At 41.7% G+C, this 26,575-nt stretch overlaps 2 protein-coding genes across 3 annotated transcripts; one reads left to right on the top strand and one right to left on the bottom strand.

Annotated features, from left to right (window-relative positions):
- Positions 1 to 896: 896 nt before the first annotated feature.
- Positions 897 to 6,376, top strand: LOC121607073. 2 transcript variants are annotated; one of them, XM_041937745.1, is made up of 6 exons: positions 897 to 1,004; positions 1,817 to 2,220; positions 2,370 to 2,523; positions 3,480 to 3,599; positions 3,971 to 4,061; positions 4,577 to 6,376. In XM_041937745.1, the coding sequence occupies exons 1-6, from the start codon at positions 953 to 955 to the stop codon at positions 4,779 to 4,781; spliced, it is 1,026 nt and encodes a 341-aa protein (XP_041793679.1). In that variant the 5' UTR covers positions 897 to 952; the 3' UTR covers positions 4,782 to 6,376. The 2 variants fall into 2 exon arrangements, with proteins under 2 accessions (XP_041793679.1, XP_041793678.1); XM_041937744.1 differs by having other exon boundaries at positions 2,367 to 2,523.
- Positions 6,377 to 16,024: 9,648 nt separating this feature from the next.
- Positions 16,025 to 21,922, bottom strand: aqp3a (aquaporin 3a). The gene is made up of 6 exons (XM_041936317.1): positions 21,761 to 21,922; positions 18,198 to 18,324; positions 17,893 to 18,030; positions 17,634 to 17,749; positions 17,301 to 17,518; positions 16,025 to 17,210 (listed from the first exon to the last, which is right to left on the bottom strand). The coding sequence occupies exons 1-6, from the start codon at positions 21,866 to 21,868 to the stop codon at positions 17,009 to 17,011; spliced, it is 909 nt and encodes a 302-aa protein (XP_041792251.1). The 5' UTR covers positions 21,869 to 21,922; the 3' UTR covers positions 16,025 to 17,008.
- Positions 21,923 to 26,575: the final 4,653 nt, after the last annotated feature.

Below are 26,575 nucleotides of genomic sequence, written 5' to 3'. Positions count from 1 at the left end.
GATGGTGCATTTGAGCTATTTAGAATGACTTTTGGTTCTTTATGTTTAATACAGGTGTTTATTCAGTCACAGCAATGGACAAAAAATTGTTTTAACTCAACTAGTCGTGTCCCTTATGTAAGCTTAAAGTTCACAGAGGTGGAATCCAGCAGATACGGATTCTAGCTGTAAACAGATTCTCAAATGCTTTACAGAGAACAAGTTACTGTAAGAGTTTCAGGAATAAAAATAGATTTTGTCAGAGGATGTAGTTTGAGTATTTCTACTGAATGAAGTCCTCTGAATCTGTTTAGTTTAGTCCTTCACATTCTTTCAGGTGCATCATGATAGAGAAAAACATCATGTGACCACCTAGGCCCCAAAAAGCTGTCCCATTCCTCACAGTAACGAGTGGGCAATCCTTTTCAGCCTGGAACACTGTTTTCTCCTTATAACAGATTTATGCTCTTCAAATCTAATTGGTAGTCCGTGGAGTTGTTGCACACTGGTTGTAAACACATTTTCCTGCCTGCCATAGTGATAAACAAGGAGTGTAACTGTGAAAAAACAGACTTTTCTGGGACAGAATGTGCAAAACAGTTCAGAAGTGAAAACACATACATATCAAACGCCTCCTGACCACCTACAGCCACAGGTGGAAATTACAAGCAGCAGCCTGCAGGGGTGTAACCTTCCAAAACAACCAAGGTCACCTTCAAGACGCTTGAATTGCTTGGGACAACAACAAAGCCTTCCAAAAGAAATCTACGCTTTTTGGACCCTGCATGTCCCCGTGAAGAGTTATGACGAGGCCTGCACGGACGCTCCATTCATCCACCCGAGTGATGGATGCGAGCACTGGGGGCCGCGTGAAGTTTTGCTCCCGCCCACTTGCACTTGCTCCTGTCGGTGACTACATGCGAGCCGCCTCACGGGAGAGCCTGAACGGTGTGTGCCTGTCGCCGCCGTCGCCATGGGAGGAAGGCTGCAGTGTCTCTTCTTGCTCGTGTTCGTCATTTTCAAAGGTAGGAGAAACAGTTGAAGTTGGTGCATTTTGCGAAGTCAGCTAGCAAATATCGCTTTACTTCTGAGTGCAGTCGCTTGATCGATTTCCTGATAGTTAAACTTCACAACATATCGATTCGAAGCCAAGACGGCCAGTACCGTTAGTAATTAAAGTTTTCTGTAACGTTAGCTGGTGAAATAGTTGCATACTGTGCGTCTGTATGAAATAACGTCAGTTTAGGCAACTTTCAAAGACTCAGCAGACACTAGTTACAATGATTGTGTAAGACATTTGAGTAACTGTTCGGCTGCCATAAGTAAGGTCAAGTGACAATTCAATAACACATTGTATTTGTTTGTGTCTGCTGCATCTTTCACCAGAATAACTTAACTAGCTATTAGCTAAATTAGCTTAAAGTGGGGTTGACGCTAGCTAAGAACGCTAACTGAAAAAGTTAAAATTGTACAGTGACAAGAACAAATGTCTGTTTGCAGCTTCAGTTGTATGCCGATTAGAGCTAAGCATCTCAAGACTAAAACTTGTTAAATTTCTGAAGTAATATCATAAGACACACGTTTGCCCAGAAGTAAAGAAAGATTAAATTGTATTTTTTCGAACGGAATTTGGCTTCAACCTCCATCTGACTTCAGTGATGTTCCCACACATGTTTCTGGCATGAATTTGTCCTACATTTGAGTAAGAAAATTTAATTTAAATTCACAACTTTATACCAAGCTCCCTCCACATAATGCAACAATGGATTGAATGAGAGGTTTATAATAACGCCATGAGCTTTGAGCTTGACAATGTTTTTTAATGCTCCCTCCACAGAGGTGTCTGGCTTGAAGATTCAGAACAAGCTGCTGGGTAAATGTCTGCAGGTGCAGGAAGGAACTTTGGGAGGCAGAGTGTCTCTGGCTGATTGCAGCGCATACTCGGCCTTACAGGAATGGCGCTGGCTCCCAGAGAGCCAAGCTCTCAGCAGTCGCCAGACTGGTGAGTGTCTGACTGCGCCAAGAGAGGAGTATGAAGGTGTCCACCTGCAGCCCTGCATCTTTCGGGCTGAAAGCGACAAGACTGGGGCCGAAGTGGAAGTGGTGGATATGAGCAGAGAGGCAAGCAGGCAGACATGGTCCTGTTCCAAGAAAGGCCACCTCACTTTGATTGGTAGGGGGCTGCACCTTAGTGCCACACAAGAATCCACTTTGGTCTTTCTTTCAAGAGAACATAAGCAGGTATGAATATTTTGGAGAAGGCACAAAAGGTCTTATGTAACAGAGCATCTGATTGTACCTTAATCAAATTTTTAACTCCAATAAGAGTAAGTCTATAAAATGTCTAACGCTAGCTGGATGTTCTTTGGGCTCACCTTCTTTACAAGCAGGGCAGCAGGTGGCGGACACTCGACAACCAGACATTATGCAGTGGGAGAGACAACAAACATAACCAACACCGACCTCTTCAGCATCTGGGGAAATCAATGGAAGCTGGGATTTTTCCAAGTGCCATCTCTGATTTACACGGACAGGCTAAACCACGTAAGGACCTAAAAGTATCTCACTAGCAGTAGTTTGTCCTCCTACAGTATGTGACTCACCCTTTAATTTCAAATGGCCAACAGTGTAAATTGGGACTGGCTTTAGGGGAAATCCATTGCATATAAGAATGTATCATATCATTCTGTCAATGCTACGGTAGATTATTGTTTTGTTGTCCAAAACAAGTGACCATTTTCAAAAGTCCTTGGTGGTGCGTTCATGGCATTGAAGCAGTGTGGCCAAAAAGCATCACTCTGAGAAGCTTTGTTGTCAGAAAATCAAAATCAGAGCATACACAGACATCATGAAAATAATAATGACTTCAGTCATTTGTCTTGCGTTAAAAAGGAGCCTTTACAGGATGTCCTTCTTCCCATTCTTTGTGATGTGTTATGTCTGTCAAGAACATTTCAATAGCTTTGTAAGTTGATTTTACACCATAGAACTGAAACTGTTTTGGACAGTGATTGGCATTAAAAATTAAATCAGTGCAAATTGTAGCTCTAACGTGCAAAACCACACATGTGTATGTTCTTGAAGATATTTTTGTGCTTCAGGAGTCCATGTGCTCCAGTGTATCTGACATCATTTACATTATGTATTCAGCTGTGGCCTGCAGATTAGATTACAACATGCCTGCTTTCTAGGCTGAATATCTAATTCAGTTAAGTGCGCTCAGCCCTTTCGACCAATCAATATTTTCCTCTTCTTGGAGCGCAGCCAGCCACTCTAGGAAGCAGCATCGCTGTGACTTGTCAAGTCACGGAAATGCTGACTCATGACGTCTTTACACCAGGCTGGTCCTGCATGAACTGATTTCCGTCTCACCACTGAATATGGACAAACATAACTATCGCTACCCTCATCAAATATTCGCTCTAGCTAAGAGGTTTGCTTTTGGTTATCGCTTCTAGTTGACTTGTTCTTGCCTCATGTCTCATTTTCTTCCCCTCCAGATGAAGGCATAATGGGCGTTGAGGTCACAGAATCATATCCTATAGTAAATGAGCCTGTTTCATCCCTGAGCACCAAACCGCCAGCAGATCCCACCATGGTTTTCTTCAGTATGGACTATGGCAAGTTTATTAAACTGTAATCAATAAAAGATGAATATATCCTCTGTACGTCCATTTTAATCTGTGTAAATGTTTGATTCCATAATACCATATGAGAGCCAACAAAGAAGCCATTACAGTTTTCATTGTTCAGTACAAATGTAGTTACTCTTCCACCACTAGGTGGAGTTGAATGAATGAGAAATAGAACAAGGTTTATGGGTGTGTTGTAATGTTTGTAAAGGAGTTTCAGTAGGCTTGTATTTACTCGTTTAGAGTTTTGACAGAAATTAAACAAATTCGTGAACAAAAAACATCATAGAAAGAGGTAAATGTGAATTGAAATGTGGGCCTTGTAAAATGAATGGTGTACCATGTGTTCATGTGTCTAGGGATGGGCTGGAAGATAACCATGCTGGTACTAAGCTCTTTGGCTCTGGTCCTGGGGACTGTGATTCTTATCCTCAATGTTTACTCTAATAGGTGAGTGCCTAACCACACACACAAAGTCGACCTTTTCATTTGTTTATATATTTACTATTGAAAAAATAAGGTGATTAATTAATTTGATTACAAACATAACATAAATGTGTTATCATTTTGCTTATCAGTTAGGGATTTATATGGTAAAATGCAAACGTTTGACTGGTAACAGCTTCTGCTTGTTTTTTCTGTTTTCTGTTGTTATGAAATGGAAACACTTGAGCTTTTTGAGCCAGGGTCTGATGAAGTTAGCAGTTTTAAAACAACACTTTGGCAATGTGCAATTGGCATTTGGCACATTGGAGATCCACATCCAGTAACCACAACCAGCAAAATCTATTTAAATCAATAAAACAATAATTTGACACAATTCTAAAAGGAAAAGGAGGCTAGTTAGATGAAGAGACAGTGTATCAGGGGAGAAAACGGAAGAAATATTGGGCAAAGCATTTCACAGAGCCCTGGTACAAAGCGAAACGTTGTACGTCCACCCACGCTCTTTTTCTGTCTTGCAGTGTCAGAAGGAAGAAGGTGGTGTGTGTTCTGAAGTCATACACTCCGAGGCCAGAGGTGAGCGTTCCTGGGTCCCCGGTGCCCAGTGAAAGAGCCCCGCTGACCAAGCACGCCATGCACCTCCCCCACTCCTCCCCCACTTTACAACGAGGAGAAATCCTGATTGAGTGGAAGGACGGCACTGTTACTCCGCTGTACGAGGCCTGAAGGTTGCGCCGCTCGTGCAGGGCTGGTCGTGGGTGTGTTTGTGCAAGCGCGCATGGTTTCGTGTGCAAGGTTATGCATGTTATGGTCTGAATGTGTCTGAAGGGGACTCTGTGGTGAAGGGAAAAGTAAACAAAAGGCTTTCTGTTTCAGACTGTTCATCTAAATGATGCTAAGCAAACTGTTGATGATGTACTCTAGACTATTTCATAAAATGGAAAGTTCATGCACCCGGATCAGCCATTTCTGCCACAGAAAGATAAAAGCTGTTGTGAAGCTGCCAGAATAGTGCAAGCTTTTGAAAATGGAGTCCTGACTTATGATGTGGGAGATTTGAGAGATTGCTTGTTGGATGAAAGGACTGTAAAATTAATGTTTAAGCATTCAGACATTTTTTGTTGACTTACCGTAAGTACCATTTCAAGGCTCAACAAAGAAACAAATACCTTAACTGTTGTTTGCCTTGGCCTAAACTGAAGCTTCTACCTTGATGTGGAGTCAGCTCAGGTGTCCCTTTACATATTAGCTTAAATTTGAAGAATCTAAAAGGCCTACAAGAAATTTTGGGTACAGTAATGATCTGGCATTGACCTTGTTCCTAACATGCAAAGACACGCCTTGGCTCCTAAGAGTCCCACCCTTAATATTAGGATTAATAGCCTATTTTAGGAAAAAATAATTTCCATTGTGTCGCAACTTTGTTATGTTGCAACAAAGCTTGTATAAATTGGTTCAGTATTATTTAGCTCATGCTCTATATTGTGGCTTAAGATAGTTAAGGCGTTTCATAAGAAAATCTTAACCTAGTTTATGTAAGACGTGTTAATAGTCCGACAGAGTATGTCACAGTACTGTTGATTTTGTAAAGCACTTTCCATTGGTACTGACACTACATAAACATTTTCTCCTTTAAACTGTTAATAGAGTGTGCTTGTAACTTTTAACTTGAAGTTCAACCTCCACTTTGGAAGCAGCAGTTGATAAAGCAATCTCCACCTAAGCACTGCTTTTTTCTGCAGCTTTCAACCTTATTGCACAGCCCTCAACTGCAGATACAGTTAGCTCAGTTGCCATGGGACCAGAGATGTTTAAACTTTCCATCATTCTGATCACTTTTGTGACTCCTCATCCTTCAATGTTCAGTGTGAAGACTGTATGATGTGACTGAAAGCTCCAGAAGCAGCTTGAGTGGGGTTTTTGCAGCTATCATTGACCTTTTGCATTTTTTTTAGTGGCAACCTGGTACACCACCAATTTGTGGTACAAGTAGTAGTTTTGTAACTAAACAAAAGCTGTTTTATACTGTAAACTAGCTAATAAAATGTCTTATATATATATGAATGTACAACTGATTTGTCCTGTTTTTGCAACTCCATAGTGACATGATGTGTCGTGTTAAGTGTAATGTTCTGTTCAGTGTTTATTGTACATCAGCAATCCCTTTCCCATAGTTTATTATCCTGAGCGAGGAGGGAAAGGAAATGGTTGCTGACAAAAGCAGCATTTATGGTTACTTCAGACACTTTGTTGGGATAGAGTAATCACAGATATGTTAAGCTGGTGATGATGGTGATGACAAGGGTTTCAGAGAACATGGCATTTCCCTGTGGCACGGAAACTTCCCAGCAGGAGGAGTCTGTTTACGACAGAAAAGAAAAGGCTGTTTTACTGTTTTGTTTTGTTTTTTTGGGAGAGGCGTGGGTGTTGTTGGGCAGGTTCACTTGGTCTCTCCTTCATTTTAACAACAATGAGCAGATCTGTGTTTGGACAAAACTTTGCCAGAAGGAAAAAGCACAGTCTTGCGTGTAAATCTTGTCAAAAGTGCATTTGTAACCAGTATTTCAGCTTCTGTTATATGTGTTTTTAATGGATGTTGTTGTATTTTGTTGCAGAGATAGTTACACCAAGCCCAGAGCTGACGCCCTGTCTGGTAGTGTTTATACTAATGAGAGGGCACAAAGTTTAACAAAAAGCACACAGCACCCTGAAAATGACATGGCATCCATCCACACCCTTTCAAACCACATGCAAATGCCCGATGAGAAAAAAAGCAGGTCGTTTTCTTTCATTTTGTTTTTCAAATGAATCATTCAGCTTCCAAAATAACTGCTTAATATTTGTGGATTGTGGTCTTGAACCTGTGTATAAACCGTAGTTTTATCCCAGTAATGAAACTGTTTCTGTCATGTTTTGGCTCTGTACTGCCTCTGAGGGTGAAGCACTGACTTTCAGCTTTACTTTACTTTATGGGTGCTTACATACACATTGTGTGAATGGTGTAGGAATCATTAGCCTACCATCGTCCTCAGACACTACTCTGGACTATACAGTTCTCGTCCAAAATGGAGCACGTGAGCACACTCACACACCCTTAAAGCTCAAAGTCAGCACTTTGTCCGTGTTGGCATCATGTTTGAAATCTTCAAACAATGAAGCTCTGAGCCAAAACAATAGAAAATATGCCACTGTCCAAATACTGGCAGGCGGCACTGTATGTGCACAGACGTGCCTTCTTGCAGGTGAGGCAGAGGAGGGTGGGAGTGACACTTGTATGAATAAGAGGCGTGTGAGAGAGGACTGACTCAGCACTCTCAATAGCTGGATGATCATACATCCGGTTTCACTGTCTCCTTAAAATGGATTAATCAGTGCATTTGTAAACCACTCTGATAAGTCGTTTTTAGATGTTTCTGCTTCTTTCTGTTTTAGTAGCTTTGATGAGGTGAGCTGTGCTCTAAACCTATAGAATAAAACACTGTTGTCCACTGGATGAATTGAAGATTAGCACTGTAAAAACTACATTAAAAAAACATCCTATGAAATAATTTAGAGCAGATCTTGCAGATACATTTTAAGACTTGAAAATGCAGACTGCTCGTGGAAGAAAATTCTTCTGTGTTGGCCAGTTTGTTCGAAAAGAAGCTCATGGTTTGTATGGACAAGGTGTTTTCTTCCATTCCTCCCATATTTCCCTGCTGTCTTTTGTTCTGGGACCTGAGAGAAGAACATGATCTACAGTACATACACACATACACTGCCTTTCAGCATTAATGGTGTCTTCACAGATGTACAGGTTACCCATGCCATGGGCACTTATACACCCCCAGACCATCACAGGTGCTGGCTTTTGAACTTGGCACCAGTAAGAATCCAGATGGTCCTTTTCCTCTTCAGCTCCGACAACATGACGTCCATGATTTCCAAAACGATCTGAAATGCGGACAGACACATTTTGCGTCAGTCCATCTGAGATGAGCTCGGGCCCAGAGGAGTCAGCTGTGTTTCTGGATCTTGTTGATTCATGGCTTTCGCTTTGCAGGGTAGAGACTTAACCTGCATTTGTAGATGCAGCAACAAACTGTATTTACCGACAACGGCTTTCTGAAGTGTTTCCAAGCCCATGTAGTAATATCCTTTACGCAATCATGCGGTTTTTAATGCAGTGCAGCCCGAGGGATCGAGGGACACAGCCATTCAATATTAGTTTTCAGCCTTGCCCCTTTCGTGCAGAGATTTCTCCGGATTGTCTCTATCTTTTAATGATATTGCGGATTGTCGATGGTGAAATCCCCAAATTCCTTTCAACTGCATTGAGAAACGTTGCTCTCAAACTGTTGGAATATTTGCTCACGCAATTTTTCACAAAGTGGTGAACCTCGGCCCATCCTTGCTTGTGAAGAACTGAGCCTTTATCATGATACTATCACCTGTTATCACCGAACCTGTTTACCTGTGGACTGTTCCAAACTGGTGTTCTGCTTCTCTTGTCCTGGCTTGTTTGAAACGTGTTGCTGTCATCAAATTTAGAATGAGTGCAATTCTATAAAAACAATGAAGTTTATCAGCTTGAACATTACATATCTTGTCTTTGAACTGTATTCAGCTGAATTTAGGTTTTCTTTACTTTTTACACAGATTCACAGCCTTTTTTGGAATCTGTGTTGTCATCTGTTTGGGAGAAAACACATTTATATCCTGTTCATCTCAGAGCTTTGCAGTTATACATCATGAGACAGTGATCAGACGAAGCAGAATTCACGAGGCTGCCTTGACCTGCATTCGACCCGTCAGATATCTAGATTGTGTTTTCTGTAAAAATACCAATCAGCCTGTCAGAAACCATAAAAGTCCCTTTGCGTTGTGAAGTGGTGTGGACGGCATTTTAGTATGAGGCTAGGATAAAAGGAAAAGGACAAGAGGAAGGAACAGAAGCAACAATAAACAGATGTGTTTTGAGGACCCGAGATTTATGAGCATCCTGTATTTCCTTCGCAGCAATGCACAATGGCCGCTCTTCCATTTAACTCCAAATTCCAGACAGAAAAATGCAAACATCTTGTGCGCATGTGTTTGTTGTTTTTGTTGAATTTGTCTTCATCACAGTCATTGTTTGACACGACATAAAGGGAATGATGTAAGTATCAGAAAGGCAGCTGCTTTCACTGTGGATGTCACAAAACTGTAAAAAAAAATTGTGCAACCATTAACGGCTGCAACATAAAAAAACATTTCAGTCGCTGATGTTTTTTGACAATTGCAAAAACAAACTATAGCAACTTTTTGTGTCATCAGGGAGGCTCAGTTGCCCATAGAGTTAGGTGGCAGTGATGAACATTGGCATATTAACAATTTTAACCAATACTCTGACACACACTCTTCTCTTTGCTGAGAATGAAATGAACCAGAGAAAAAGCCTTTTTTGGAAGTCTGTAATGCAACGAATAAAACGTTTTTAGAGATCAGTTACAAGTAAAAACAGTTGGAGAATGCCTCCTTTCCACATATGGAAGAATGAAATACACTCACATTTTGTCAGGATTTGTTGAGTTGATATATGCCAGTCTGATCTTACTTTGGCTGCCGTTGCACAATGCATTTAAGAATGATAGTGCATTAAGTCAAATAATAGGAGGGAAAAACCAAATTTGTTAAAGACTGGAGGAAATTTGCTGAAGGAAAGGTGAAAAAGTGTTTTTGATAGATAATTGTTGGCCAAAGAATCCAGGAAAATGTGCTTGATTCTGCATAGTTCAGAAGTAAAAAGCAAAAAAATGTCACGATTTATAAAGTATAGTTAATGTTTTCTTTTCCAAAAAGGTTTTTCTGGGCTTGTCATCAAATTTCATTACATTTTTGTAATATGCTTCTAACAGACAAGTACACAGAGAAAAGGAACCAAAACAGCCTTCTTGTTGAAGGTTTAAGATTATAATTTTACTTTTATTGTGCTTTGCTGTACTTTACTGGCAAAAAGTTAAAAATCAGTTTTGCACAAGCTTCAAAATAAGACAGTTGATACATACTGAACATCCATTTTTTGTGCGTGTGTGTTTGCATGTTCATTCTTTCTCCACATGATTTGCATATTCAGATCCCTCTATTGTGGATCAGCTTCTTTCATATGTGGAACACGCACTTCTAAAAATCCAAAACAATACCTTGAGCAGTACTTAACAATGAAATGTATGAGTGTGTGTGTGTGTGTGTACAGTGTTATTATTGTCGGTGGTATGGAGGATTCATCCCCTGCCCCACAGGTGTGGCTTGGCCCATGTACATTTGTCTGCTTGTGCTGCTCTGTTGAATTTTCCAAGAATTACTGTAAGTGGAGAAGAATCACAGATTGAACCTGCAGCTTATGTGGATCCACTGAAGCTTCACTGTAAATTCTGCTGTCAACACACATGGCCTGCACATGGTGCGAACCCTTCCCTCAGGTGTTTCATACTACGTACAACAAAACAGACCATTAGTGTCGCAGTCTGGACCAGACCCTCCACACAACTGTGTGAGATACATTTTATTGCACTGTAAAATATAGCGTGAAAGTTGTTTGAACTTACCGGGACAATTCACCTTTCATATACAATACTTCTTTCTTTCTTCCTTACTTGATACGTGACATAAAGTTAGAGAATGCTGATGTTTCCCACATATCCATCAGCTTGTTTTTCCTGTGAAAATGTGTTATACAACGCTGAAATCTATCCAGATGCAGAGGCTTTGATGAGACTTTGGCATGACCAACTTAGCCTGGGGGATATAATGGAGATTTCACAGGTATAGTCAGTACCAGATCCTGTGAAAAGGAAAATACTTGGTATGTAAGATGCTATATTGAGGGTATAATACAGTTTTAGCATGAAAGCATTCTGTTTTGCAAAGAGGGGGTCTTCTTTTGTGCCAAGCTGGGATCTAGGTATGCTTCTTGCTTTAAGATGTAATGTTAGAAGCTTATGTGCGGTGCCTCTGTGATTTTTATAAACCTTCACATCATTGTTTTTCCCTGTATGGCTGAGGCCCTGCTGTAACAAGCAGCGTTCTTCTTTGGGTTTTTTCATGTCCGCGTACAACTGGTGGGCTTATCTTTGGCAAATTTTTGGCAACACTGGGTTCAATATTTACGGACATTTATCCCCCAGTAAGATCTATGCAGTGTAAATTATCAGTATGCACACTTTCCAATGATCAATCCCAGTTTTTGCAGTTAAATAAAGTTCCTTAAAAGTGCCAAAGACTATCCACTAGACTTAGTGCTAAGTGAATCTTACGGACTTCAAAATAATGATTCAAGAATAGAAAGGGCAAAAAATTTGCCAAAAAATAGCGTAACAGAGCCATAATGCATCAAACTTAATCTAGTGGTAGAATTCCACTGGAGCCTCAGGCCACATACTGTACCTAGCAAGGCAGCTTAAGATAGAAAACACATGTCCACAGACATAAGGTTAGTGAGTGCTGCTTTGATCAGCTCTTTAAAGGACCATACTGGTGGTTTTGCATGTTTTAGTCCATTGACTGCAGATTGTGTACACCTAAAATTACTACTGACATGCTTCCAAAGCATATCTGAATTTTTTTTGGAAGAATTTCCTTAAATCCAAGGAACCATCGGGTCTTGTTCATTTCATTACGATGGTTTTCCATTTCACTGCAGTCACCTTGCAGAAACTTTATTTTCACGAGGAGGAACTTTTTTGAATACTCCTGCTGCTGATGTGTTCAAAGATGGTCCAACATACTCGGAAAAAATGTGGCTTTGATTCTCTGGACTGCTTAAATTATCATGAATGTAATTCTGTTTAGCCGCTGGCTTTTAAATGTTAGAGGAATAATTTGACATTTTGGGGAATGTGCTTATTGACTTTTTTGGTAAGAGCTGCATGGGAAGATTCATACCGCTCTCATTTCTGTGCATTATGGTCAGCATTCGAAAATCTGAGCCAGACAGCATCCGGCAACTCAGCACAAGAGCCACAGGCTTTGAACATCAACAACCCACGCTAGCTTTTGTACTAAAGTCTCTTTCTTATCTAACAAACATGAACACACATGTTTCCTGCACCTTAGCGTGTTGAAGAAGTGACCAAACAAGCACTCTCCAGGGAAACTGCTCGGTTTGCAGACTAGATAGCTAATTAGCTGCTCAGCTGCAGCTCGTGAAGCAGAATGCAAACACACCTGCAAATGTCACATCCTTACTCTCCAGCACCCCACACACCAAACAGCACACTGTCTGCTTGTGACTCGTAGGCTACAGTTTACTTTGTCTATCATGGTAATGGGTGTAACACCACTGTCCTGGCAGCCTGTCAAGAAGTTTTTCTGATATTTCCTCAGACTTTTTCCTTTTAAATACATTTAAAATCACATTGACATTATTTTTTGCTTTAAAGGGGATGACTAAATGACTAAATGTGATTTCAGTTGGACGTAAATCTGCATTAACTGATTTTTTAGCCACTTTAGCGACTTTTAAGTTGATATTTGGCAAACTAATGAGCAGACAGTGAATACAGAGCATCAATGGGTTTTTGAGTTAGTCAAAGCTGCTGTGGACTGAAAAACCAAAACAATTAGGTGAAAGGTGCTATAAAGCTCCTGAGAGCTGAAGGGAACTGCAGAGTCGAGTGATTCTCTGGATCTGTCGCAACAAGCGAACACCTACACATTCCTGTAAATGTCTACATATTTTACATTTCCATATGCATTGTTAAGACAAAAAGCCTTGATGGTGGCACATAATCATTTTGATTGAATAGAATTATTTAGAAGTCTCCATTTTCTCATCAATGTATCACTAAAGGTTGTATAAACCTGTTGGTTTTGAGTGTTTTGCAGGGACTCTGGTCGCTAATCTCCTCCACACATGCGAGGTGACCTGCTGAGACCTGTTGGAAGTAAGTGTCCTGAACTGCTGATTCATTCTGGCCTGCCAGAATCCAAACTCTGCCTCAGATTTTCCCTTTGAGTGAAATTCTCTGTTCAGAAATTAAACATCGAGTGGGCGTATTAAGCTGGATAAAGAGCAGTTATGTTTACATGTCTCCATAAGGGCAGGTAGGCAAGAGTTTCTGTCAAAATTAACCCTTAGCATGGAGAAATAGGGCTGATTTGATTTACATTACCAGTGAAAAGTTTGGTTTTTCTTTATTAATTTCTACATAACTAACTAATACTGAAGACATCAAAACTATTAATGAACATGCAAAATATGTAGTAAACAAAAAAAGTGTGAAACAAAGCAAAATATATTTTAGATACTTCAGAATGATCTTAACCAGTTTCATGAAGTAGCCAAATGGAATGATTTTTGCTGTTTAATGTGTTTGAGACATTCATTTGTGATGCTGGTATACAATAAACAGCCATATTCAACCACTGCATGTAATGTCAGACCATAGGTTTTGCTCTGTGTGTCACCTGAATGTGACTGATGACCTTTCCACTGTGTTGATGTTTCTGCTGAAGTTACTTAAAGACCTGTCCAGCTTCCCAACCTGTTTCCTATCTGAGTTCACTTGAACTCAGGTGAAGTTTCCGGCTCACCGTTTGGTGTACGTGACAAACACAGCATTCTGTACATGACAAGATAAAAGCGACAGTCATTCAGGGTCAGACCTCCAACACCACTCTCTGGTGTATGATGATGATGATGCTCTGTCCTTTAAACTGAAACTTGATGACCGCTGAAATCTGACTGCTCTCCAAACATCTTAATTCATTATTTAATAATACAAAGACAAGTTTGTCTCATCATCTTTTATTAAAAGGTTTTCTAACCACAGTACAGTAATCCATATCACAGCAAGAACTGCTAAGTAAAGAGAAACAACAGTCCATCATTACTTTAATACATGAAGGTCAGTCAATCCACTAACTTCAAGAACTTTGAATGTATCTTCACATGCTCTTGTAAAAACCATCAAAAGCTTTGATGAAAGTGGCTCTCAAGAGGACTGCCCCAGGAAAGGAAGACGAACAGTTCCCTCTGCTGCAGAGGAGAAGTTCATTACATCACCAGATTCAGAAATCTCATATTAACAGCACCTCAGATCAGAGCTCACATAAATGCTCCACAGAGTTCAAGCAGCAGACACATCTCAACACGAACGGCAGGGAGGAGACTGCATGGTCGAATTGCTGCAGACAAACCGGCGACGTGTCGTCCTGTCTGGTTTGAGCTTCGTGGGACCATCATTTGTTCACCTCCAGGCTACGTGAAGTTTTTCTCACCAGAGAGAGATGAGAGATGGAGTGATGCGTCAGATGTGCTGGCCTCCACAATCACCGGAGATAAACCCAACTGAAATGCTTTGAGTTGAGTTGGATGCGGAGTGAAGGAGAAGCAGCCAACGAGTTCTCAGCATATGTGGGAACTCCTTCAAGAAGCATTCCAGGTGAGTGCCTCATGAAGCTTGAGAGAACGCCAGCAGTGTGCGAAGCTGTCTGCAACGCAAAAGGTTGCTCGAAAGAAGATTCTAAAATATAAAACATATTTTGCTTTGTTTACACTTTTTTGCTTACTGCACAATTACCTTTGCCGAGGAGGTTGTGTTTTGGGCTCAGCTTGTTTGTTTGTCGGTTTGTCTGTCTGTGAGCAGGATTATGCAAAAACTACTGGCCTGAATTTCATGAAACTGGGTGGAAGGGTGTAGCACAGGCCGGTGACGAACCCATTTCATTTCGAAGTGGATCTGAATCACGGGGCGGATACACAAATTAGAATATTTTTCATTAGCATTGCGAGACAGAACATTTGCCATCGACTCAAAATCCAGGAGATGGTACAGATCAGCAGTGACAAAACATAGCCAGTTGTAGAAATGCAATGACTCCATATCATAATCCACAATTACAGGTACCAGTAATCCTCTGGGATAGTCAACACATGCAGCTGCTCAAACTCATACAGAAAGCAGACCAGTTTCATGGGAGAAGCACTACAATTGTAACAGCACTTTTTTCTCAAACTAAAGTACATAGCACATGCATAGCTGAGATGGTGAGGCTTCAGATAGGTGCCCTAGTTTAGGAATTACATCCAGAAACATAGACTTTGCACTCATAGATCTGCTTATCATAGAAGAGTGGACTGTTGGCTTTGGTGGAGGTCTGCGCTCTCCAAGTGCCCTTCTAGTTCCAAATGTGTGCTTTCATTGTTTTCATGTCTTCTGTATTGATCTACAACGTAGAAAATTATGAAAAAGAAAAACCACTGAATGAGAGTGTCCCAGCTTTTGACTGGTACTATATGCACTGAAGGACAGTGGCCCAGTTCTGGTTTGTGGATACCGAGGTATGCTTGGAAATAAAGTGCAGCCTTGAAATAGCAGTGTAAAATACTGCTGCGCACTGCATAATGATGGAGCAGGTCTCCTCTGGGGAACATAAAATCACTATTAAAGAGCGCAGCTGAGTGAATGGAGAAGTCACTGTGTAGTCTTGTTTCCTGCTTGGCTCTTAACGTTGGACACTGCTGCTAAACTCTATCACTGAACATGCATAAACATTGTGTTATTGAGCGTTTCTTAAAGCTGCTTTCACAAATATTTCAGTTCTCTTCTGACCCTGATCTGATCTGGAATTCATATTACATAAGTGTTTGGATTTTTTCACATTTTACCTCCCTGATTTAATTCAATTTCTATTAATTGTCTAGTAAATACACTTCTGGGTAACAATATTTTGACCCGTGTGTCTGTTAAAAAACAGAAATGAACTTGAAAACCAAATGGAATCAAAATAATTATTTAGATTAGATATTTATTTGATGAAATTAGCACCCATCTTTCCGACTCCACCCGATCAGTGCGACCTGTTTTGAACACTTGCACTTTACACAGAGGTGTAGTTATAACCTCTGGTGTAATCTGACTACAGTCGCCACCCCAGAAAATGAGAAGCACTTGTGACCGACAAGAATGAACAGTAACAAGAGAGTAACATGATCCACATTGATGCAATGATAAAAAAACAGAACTTTATTGTATCAGTACAAAAGCATTTCCCCTCAACCTGCATACAAACACATCAACAGACATAACGCAACAGTTTCAAGACAGTTTAATATGTTAATATAGTGCTGTACATAGAAGAAGTTAATTGTCATGTGTTAACACATATCTGATATTTTCAAGCATGCAACTAGAAGGCTACAATAGCTTCTGTTCATATAAATTATGTGTAATTTAGTCCGTACAAAGGGTAAATGATCCAGTTTGTTGCTGAAATATCACAATAATTGTTCGCTTGTTTAGAATGGCTGATTCAGACTTTTTCTGGCCAAATTGAGTGTATATAAAAAGACAACAGCTTTAATATAGCTGCTTTGAGATGGCAGTGGTAAAGTGAAGAATGCTGCGGGAGGGATGTAGCTACACCACCGTCTGCCAGCTCCAAACAACAGAGCCGACTCTGACGTGGTCGATGCACAACGCTCTTCTCAAGCAGAAGTTCCCTGACAGATATTTGAACTTTTGGGAGGGAAGTTTGAAATTTGTAGTTTGTCAGTTTCCCTGAATTCAGATATTAACAGTGAAAGGTTCTGGACTGAGAAAATGCACAGGAACTGATTAGGACATCCGTCTAAACACGTCTACTGTATATAAGTCTGTTAACCTATATATAAAACTACACTGGTACAAAACATACAATACTGTTCAACCTGGAGTGTTATAGACACTAAGATCCAAATGTTCATTTTCATTAAAAGAATTAATGTAATTCTGTGTTTCTGAAGTTGTGTTTCTCCCCTCTACACTTACACACAATCGTTCCTCTACAATATAATACAATCACATGTTATTGAGAGTGGCCTGTTTTCACCACCACACAGCTATCTTGGGAGATCTCTCTACCGCTGTACAAATGGTTGTGGCTGGAAGGAAAATTGCTGGTGTGTGTCAGTATTTGCAGAATATGCATGTGTTGAATGTCTCATGACACACTCAGTGCATTTCTTTGGTTGCGTTTTTGGAGTTCTCGTTGGCGGCGACGTTAGTGAGTCCGACATTCTCCTCCTCTGCGCACTTCTTGTCGCGCACTTCTCCCTCCACGTGGAAGCCAACCATCACCTGGTAGATCATCACACCGATGATGGTGCCAAGGAACGGGGCAAAGATGGGCACCAGGAACCAGCCGTTTCTAGCCCTTAGGGGTGGCCAAAAGAAAGAGTTTATTATGGAGTCCACATAGAGATAAACAGTTGATGAGGAAAATGCTTAAAATCTGTCCACTTACGTGAAAACTTCGCTGCCCCACCCAGCCATGGCTGTAAAAAGACGTGGTCCGAGATCTCTGGCAGGGTTGACAGCGTAGCCAGAGTTAAAGCCCATTGACAATCCAATGACCAGGACCACAAAGCCCACGGTGAAGGCCTCCAGCCCTTGGGGGATGGGGTTGTTGTATGGATCCACAATTGCCAGAATACAAACTATGAGCGCTGCAGTGCCAATGATCTGTGTTGGAGAGAGGTACATGGAAGAAGAACTCGTGAGCTGCATGCCTGAGCTGTATCATTTGTAAAATTAAAATTTTGTGTATGAAAGCTGTTTCCACATTTCAAAACAGTACCTGATCAAAGAAGCCGTTGACAATGGTGAGATGTTTTCCAGGGTAGGTAGCAAAGATGCCAGCTGTGGCTTTAGGCCCGGTCACGTTGAAGCACCCAGGATGGTCCCACAGCGCATCTAAAGCGACAACACATTTTTTGTATAGACCAGTTATTTAAATGAGGACTTTATGAAACCGAAAACATGAATCTGTTCGTACAGTATGTGGTTTGTAACAAGACAACTTCAAATCTGGCTGCGCATTTGGAGTCATTCCTTACCGTAGTACATGCCAAATATGACTGCAGCACCGAAAAAAGCACCGATTGTCTGAAAGAGGAAGTACATGGGAAACTTTCTCCAGCGCTCTCTTCCAAGAAGGCACAGGGCAAAGGTCACGGCAGGGTTCAGATGGCCACCTGAAAAAGCGCATGATGACTGTATTTCAAAGACCATGAACATGAAATGAGGTCCTTCTCTGGTAAACATAATGCTCAGAGAGTATTAATTCCCATGCACAACTAATAAAACCGTAATGAGTCACTGAATAATCTAATTGGACAACCTTCAACAAAAGACTGTTTACCTGATACCTGGCCACAGACCAGGATGCCTAAGGTGGCGGCGAAGCCAAAGGCGAAGTTGACAGTGAGGAACATGCCATGGGAACCACCGCTCAACACAAGCTGGGCCACAGCACCGCAGCCAAACATCTGGAGACAGAGTAGAAAATCAAATTCACACAGTCCCAGTAATACAGGATATATATGTACGCAGGCATATCAGTGGTGTGTTCTGCCAGAGTTACTTGTTCCACATGTTCTAAGAGGAGAAAAGAGCAAAAATGCATATTTTTCACCTGAAGTGCACTCTGTACATCAGGGCATGGAGTACAATGTTTCGCGCACCACACCGACCATATTCAGTGTCTCAGTGTCAAAAGAGCATGAATACTGTACAGTTAGTGCTTTGTCAGGCAAATCAAGGTCAAGCCAAGAGGCGAAATGAGGCAATGTGATCATTATCAGCGAAACCAGTAAAACAAAGACTTATGAAAGGAGCTCTCCTCAGAATTAAATGAGCTCTACTGTGTTCACAATGGCACACAGGAGGAGCACAGTATACTGTATGTACAGAAAGGTCACTGTGTTGACCTTGATTGGGGGAGAACTGTTGCTGCTGCTGCACAGCTGAATTATCTGAGTCGGGGACAAAAAAAAAACAAAGTTCAGTTTCCACTTTAAATGAGAGAAAAATGTGACTGATCCCAGTAAAAGCAGAAGGTTTGCAGAATATGTTGTCTTTCGATGTAGCAACAGGTGATGCTGTTTACTCTAAGTAGGTGTTTGTGTGTGCGCATATCCCCGTGCCCTCTTTGCATGTGTTGGGAAAAGGAAATATGTGTGGTCCACGCTTCGCCTGCTGCTCTTTAAACCCCCTGATGAGGATGCTTTTGCAGTCAGACCACAGGACCCACATGTTGCGGTTAGTTTGGGGGAACCACACTGAGGGACTGGCGCCTGAGGGGAGTTCATCGTCACTGGGCTCAGTCTAAACTCTTTTCCACCCCTGACGAAGCCAGCCATTACTGGAAAAACACTAGGGAAACCAGCCCCGTGTTAGAATCGTGCATGGCTGTTTTGTTTTCTGCCTCCCTGATGTTATGCCAAGACGGGCTTGTGTGATGTGACAATAAAAATTTGAAAACTTTTCACCTCTCAGAGTGTAACGTCGGAGGCATCAAATGACGGGTCATTAGCTTGCACACACATTCACATTCCACCAGAAAGGTCTCATTTAAGTCCCACGCTGAATTCTGGGAGCAGTCCTAACTCTGAAGTGCTCATAGTCAGCAGTCACTGTGTTGACGACTTCCAGCATGCTCTCATAACGTTGCAGTTAGTTAACTGCACCCCGCCACTTCCTCAGCCAATATTCAATGGGCTGATTCAGCCGGTCGTGCATCCATGCAGCTACTCCCAGCTTTTAACGCAGTCGGGGAGCTTATTAGAAAGAAAAGCCCACAGCGGTGTGCCCACTGAAACACACACTTGGCAGCTGTTTAGGAGCTGAAGGCAAAGAATCTGCTGGCCTGGAACCAGTCTCTAAATCTCTACCTGTGTGATCTCTTCAAATTCAGAATGAAGAGCCTGAGCAGCCTCCCCCCTGCGGCTGCTCTCCAGGTCAGAGCAGGCATCAGTGGTTTAAGTAGAAAATGCTCTACATGTTTTGAGAGTGCAATGAGGGGTTAACAAAACAGTTACAGGGGGATGAGCAAAGACAATATCTGTCTATAGGTGCCCTTCAAAGACATATTTTCAAAGCCCCTGCGATTGACCTGATACTATACATTCCACTGTATGTATGAGTACGAACAACAGACAGAGAGCTGAGACATCCAAACACTATCCCGATCAGCCTCTGGCCAAAAAGTTAAAAACACGACTTTCTGTGCAGATGTCTTCAGCGTGAATTCAGAAATGTCCCATTTAATGACCCTAACAAGCTGCCAGGAGCTACTGACACTGTGCCAAGAGTGCCAAAATCAATACAAAGAGATACACACCCTCACACACATTATTTGTGTCTCCAAATCACCTCCCACTAGTTACTGATTGCTATTGAGCACTTTAATTTCTTACTAGTAGAATGTCTATTGACAGGCTTATGCGTGGAGATAGAAGATGGTACACACAGATAGTGCCAGAGTCAAGAGAGAGAGACTTCTGTAATCTCTGATGGAGGAAGTAAAATTATGCCAGCTATGTGTGTTATGTGGTGACTATTGTAATATCATTAACCCTCCCTGTGCTGCCATTGACATGTGTCACCTATTGAATGGCTGCACCACGCCTTTCTGTCCCATCAGTCGTCATCATCAGGCTAAATCATCTGACTAATAGCAATTGTTTAACACCGTCAGTCCTTGGGTCTTATATAAGCATGTGCAAATTGCTCCGCTGGAGGGGAATATGGATGATTTTTCTTCAACCGCCCGGGATTATGTATCTGAATAAAATGTTCCCATCAGTTAGAGGTAGCATGCTCCTACGCCTTTATAACCGTCTTTGTTAATCACTGAGGGATTAATAAAAGAAGACGCTAAACTCAGCACATCAGCACAATGAATCTGACACCATTCCAGGAGCATGTTCCTCACCAAGCTGGTTCTGGTTCTAGTCTTTAAAGTCCTAAATGTAAAACTAATTTTACCCTGTGTGCCAATTTTCTGCTCAGACAAGGGTTAGAAAAGTGCTTGTAAGGCTGTTTATTGTATTTATTTATCAGTGTAGATGGCCCAGGGTCTGGAGCTATTTTACTCAGTGAACAAAAAAAGTGTCTCTTTCTCCTCCAGGTCAACGTTCTAATGTTCATTTCATCGTGAAATAACAGTGACCAGGCTGGATAACGAGCTACTATTCAATCAGATTTCCCCTTCTGTTGAAAAGCATCAGTAAACATGTTTAACACGGGTAGTTCCTGATGTTTTAAATGCAATATGTAGTTGCACTGCTATTATTATTTGGCATTGACATCAATATGTTCTTGTGCACACGCTCACCTAACCTGGTGTCGAGTGATAATAGGATGTCATGAGGCTTTGGCTCCGGGATCCTGGATCCCAGCTCCAAGCAAATACTGCTGTGTTACTGTAAACATTGTTCTCCTTACAGTGAATACAGTCAAACTGTTACTTACCTGTTTGAACTTAACTCAGTTTACCAATGTAACCCTGCTTTTACACAGTACAGTAATCTCTGTCTAATACAAAGTGTGTCATTTTGCTCCCTTTGAAGTCTGTGTATATTATAAATTGCATGCAGTTTCTGTTGCAACCATTCATCTCCCTTCAAACATGGCAATATAAAAATGATAGAATACAAATGCTGTCATATAAAGAGTAATTGATAATATTGCAACATCAAAAGAAAACAGAAACTCTGAATAGTGAGAGGGACTTAGAAAAAAGACAACACTGAGAGGTAACAGAGTTCAATTATATTTCAGGAGTTCACTGTATTTCAAAGCATGAGCATTGTAACCTTTGCATTTAAAACTTTGCAGCTTTTTTGTTTTAAACATCTATTTCAGCATGAGATGATGTGATTGAAGTTTCACACACACACACACACACACACACACACTTACCACAAGGATGAGGGTGCCAAGACATTCTGCCAGGGCCTGACGGAGCAGCAGGTTACGGATCTGGAAGAACCGGGCCAGTTTGTCCAAGTACACCTTCTGTCTGCCCATGTTGTCTTGCAGGAGGCTGGTGAGACTGTGAGAGGACCGGCACAGTGGCGTAGACTTTCCTGAGTGGCTCTGAAGCTGCAAGGGCCAGGCTCCTCTTATAGAGCCAAGATGGGCTTGGACTGGGCTGGTGCCAAGCCTGAGCTCGGCCCCACCCTCTGCACCACGCCACCCTGCTTGTGATTCACTCTCTCTCACTCTCTCTTACATACATGCACAGTGGACATACTTTTCACTGCTATACCTGTGAGAGCCTTCCTTGACCTCGTTCATTACCCGCAACCTGATGCTTCAGCCTCCTGAACACATGCCTGTCCATGACCACAGCTCACCCAGATATATTCCAATAATCACAACTTTTCAAATTTTTGTTATGTATCTAAAAGTTTGAATTTAGAAATATGTTTGTCAAGTGGTTCCTTGTTGCGCAATCTGGGAAGAAGAACACAACAACTGTAAAGAGTTTACTGATGGTGCTTCTTCTTTCTCCTTCAGAACTGAATTTGGAAAAGGTCACTTTATAAAAAGTGTGCTAACGGTGTTTTATTCTCTAAGTTTGCACTCAGTACCTTCATAGATTACGCAAATGAATCACATATGGAAAAACACACTTTATGCATAGAAAGCAGAAGCGCCTGCACTGCAACATCCTGTTTACCCTTAATGTAGCTTCTATCTAACCTAAATCCACCAAACTGCTCATTTTTTAGATGAAGATAATCGTAAATAGAACCCAAACATTGCATAATGAAATACTTCTATTGAAAAAAAGATGGCAGACGTCCCCAATTTGGATGTTCTGCATCCTTGTGAAGACACACACTGTAATGCATACCTTATCGCAGCCCTTACTGGTTCATTCCCACCTGTTCACACACATCTCTCTCTTTTCCCTTTCTGTCCCTCACCTCGTTTTCTCTGACCTGTTCTTTTGTCCCGCGTCTGAAACTTCATCACCACATATTATACCTTCTTTGTCTGGCTTCAATAGAGGTGTGAGAACATTTCCAGTTCTGAAAGCCCACAGCCATGCCTCTATCAGCAGGAATCAGTGTACCATTTCTTTACTCTGCTTGGACTTCTTTTGTTCTGCTTGGACTTCGCCTATTTTGTTGTGACAGTGGAGCACATTATCAACTTAGATCACCTGAACATTACGCTGAAAAACGATTCCGCGCACATATCTGTATGGATTGCTCGCTGTCGAGAACTTACACTGGCTTTGCACATTTTACATTTAAAGTGTGCTACTGCTGCCTGTGAAAACAAACAGCTGAGTGAGAATAAATTGATCCCTTTTGTGAAAATATTCCACCTCACTGACATGCAGAATGCATCTCAATGAGAACGTCGTTAAAACACCGGCTCAGCAAATGATACATAATGTAACTTGTTTCGTCACTGAAGGCCCCTGAGGCGATCTGAGTCATGTCAGTCGCAGCACCGGCGTCAAGCCTACATGCGTCATCAGTGTTGCGCAACTTTTCAGCGCAAACTGTTTCAACTACCATGGCGACGGGAGAGGCAGAAGATGATGACAGGTTTGTTGAAATATGACTGTGCTGTTTTCCAAGGATGTTAATTGGAATTTTGGGGGAAAAGAATGTGTAATAAACACTGACGCAGGTATGGTGGATATAATAATTTGATGATGATGACTGTCAGTCAAGTACTTGCAGGTTGTTACCTGGGAGGGCAGGTGTGATCTCTGGCCTCCCTGATGTCCCTCCCACAGTCCAGTGGCTTGCAGGTCGGCTGGATTGAAAATTGCTTATTTCTCACAGATATGAGTGTGAATGCCAGGCATTGTCTTGTGGCGTTAGCCTCGTCTCCAGGTGGTTTCCCTGCTTTCTACCCAGCGGATGCCTGGATAAGCGTCAGGACCCATGGACATAAGCAGGTATGGATAAGAACCTTTGTTTGTTTGGCACTTTATAAAAGCGTTCTATTTTTACTGTTATATTAGACTGTTATCCCTTTATCTTGTGTTGCTTATTCACTGTCAAGGTCTACACTTAGTAGGTTGCTCCAAAATCCTCAATGCTTATTTGACAAAGTTGTACTTCCGCATTTCCATTTTAACCAGATCTGCCATCTTCCACAAAGATTGATTTAGGAGTGTGTTTGTACTTTGTTTCTCTCTTTCTGATTCAGTTTTACCTCCCTAGGCTTCCCATCTAGAGGGCCAGAGGAGCTGCATTTTTGGGCCACATGGTTTTAAACAACTTTTCCTGGAATAGTTTGGCTCAGAAACAGGACAGTAAATGGGAAAGAGAAAATAATGGTGGTACCCACAAGCGCTGAGGGAAAGCTGTAAAACCAGCATGAATTACTGTCCATTTTCTGCAATAACAAGTCCAAACAATTAAGATTTGCTGTTTTGATGCACACTGTTTTTTCGTGTTTTTTTCACCAGCCTGGGGTCCTTCGGAAATGGCACAGATCACTGTCTTTGTGACTGACGGCCACATGTACCATGTGTCTGCCAGATGTGCCTCCAGCAGTAGTGCCAGTGTGGCAGTTGTTTTCCATCAGGTGCTGGCGGACAGGCAGACAGGTGGAGAAAGACTGATAACTGTCAGACAGACAGCGCAGATTGGCACACTGCTTCAGGCCAGACGGAGATTATATTAACAACAGTGACACATTGAAATTAAAGCATTAATGCACTTAACAGCGCAGGAAAATCTCCCTTTTCTGATCTCATGGTTAAAAAAAACTGCCTGGGTGGTAGTGGTCCTGGTTTTTCAACCATTTACAACACACTGATCTGCTGTAAGGCTGCCTTAAAGCCTGCTTAACAGTCAATAGAACAATGAGCCACATATGGTAGCTACACATGTGACTTAACAGCAGAACCCGATGATATCGCTCCAAACAAGTGTGAAATACACATCTGCAGTCGTGTCAGGTCTTGATATCACTGAGTAATCCACCAACATAGCCACCAGAATGCTGTGTCATTTATTCAGTGGTAATATTTTATCTCCCTGCTAAATCAGATTCCCGACAAAATCTTTAGTAATTGTTTCGTGAATCACCTGAGAAAGGTCTGTGTAAATACACAGCATTGTTTCAATCCAGACAGTAATTTGTGGCAGATGATTGTGTAATGCAAGCATATTATCGATCATCGCTGTCAAGTTTGGATAATATAAGCTGTAACACTCTCCGCTTGCTATACCTGTACCTGTGCACGAAGCCCGTCTCGTCTGGTACATTTCCACTTTCTCCACTTTCTCTGTAATTATGCTGGGCTGTAATCAAAAGAACATGCGTCCTCCGTCAACAGCTGCAACACACAACAACAACAACACGTACACATCATACGCCACAGCTGGATGTGTCAGCTCGTCAATTAAAAATTTTTATATGGTGTATCGTTCACCGTGTTGAGCAATCCATCAACAGCCTGCACACTCGAGTATTCTAACCTTGTGTGTCCAACAGTGATGGTGTGACAAACATATTGCAGACTCATGCTGTACTGTGGACCACAGGCTGGATCATCTAATTGATTTTTTTTTTTTTTTTTTTTTACACATTTATTCATTTGATGCCTCAGACTCAATGTGGTCTGTTACGTACTGCTTTCAGTAATGAAATTGCTCACTTTTGAGCAAATGCTCAAACCAAATTTAAACTGTATATGAACAAATTCTGCATTAAACTATACACACACGCACAGCATCACCTGCTCGCACTTTGATTTGTCCAAACTGTTCACACACAGAACATTACGTATCTCAGTGGCAAGTATTCCGTCACTCTTCAGCTACATTTTATACCTGCACTAATCACAACCCACACCTGCATCTCAGATTTTATTGCCCTTTCAGTGCAGATGGAAGGTGTTCAGCTGAAATCTTAGACGAACTTCACAGAAAGTGAGAGAGAGAGATTGTCACGCGAGGAGCAGGCTCAGACGCTGCACACAAGGAAACTGATTTCTGTCTGCATCCAGGTCATTACAGGTTTTAAGACTCCAGTCAACTGTTCTCATTTACATCACTTACGAACAAAGGATTTTACTGTATAGGACCACGACTACATATTTTCTGTCCAACTCAGCAGTCCCAAATTGCAGATATCCAGGAAAAGCTCTATTGTTGCGTCACCTGCCCTTTGTCGCCGATGTTGTGAAAGCGCACATCTGTCTTGTGAGTTAGCTTGATAAACAGAAAAGACAAGTACAGACATAAACTAGAGACTGTAAACTCAGACCTCCAGTCTACCAAGTGAAATTCTCAAGAGCTCGACTTCCTGCTATATCGGATTGTGTGGCAACTCCCAGAGTTGCGTGTAGGAATCTGTGGAAGTTGTTTTTACACCAATCTCAGATTTTAAACCAATTTTCAGGGACAATACAGCTTTCAAATCTACCAATAAAAAAAAAAAAAAATCTACTAATCCCCTGCCCCTGTCATGCAGGGAGAGGAAGTGGAGAGGATGGACTCATACAACTACCTCTGGGTCCAAATCAATACTGTACACAAAACACTGTCCCCCTTCAGGAAGCGACAGAGCAGACTGTTGCTCCTGAGGAGACTCAGATCTTTTATCTTGTGCAACAGGCTCCTGCGGGTCCTTTACCATTATACAGTCGCCAGTGCTCCGTTCTTTGCTCCATCCAGGCTGACGAGGCCAGCAGACTTAACAAGCTGGTACAGAAGGCCAGCTCTGTGGTCGGGCTGGAACTGGACAGCCTGG

The sequence above is a fragment of the Chelmon rostratus genome, chromosome 5, assembly GCF_017976325.1.
Source record: "Chelmon rostratus isolate fCheRos1 chromosome 5, fCheRos1.pri, whole genome shotgun sequence".
Lineage (NCBI taxonomy): Eukaryota > Metazoa > Chordata > Actinopteri > Chaetodontiformes > Chaetodontidae > Chelmon > Chelmon rostratus.
The sequence above is the reverse complement of the archived record's forward strand: the minus strand, read 5'-3'. Positions and strand labels throughout refer to the sequence as shown.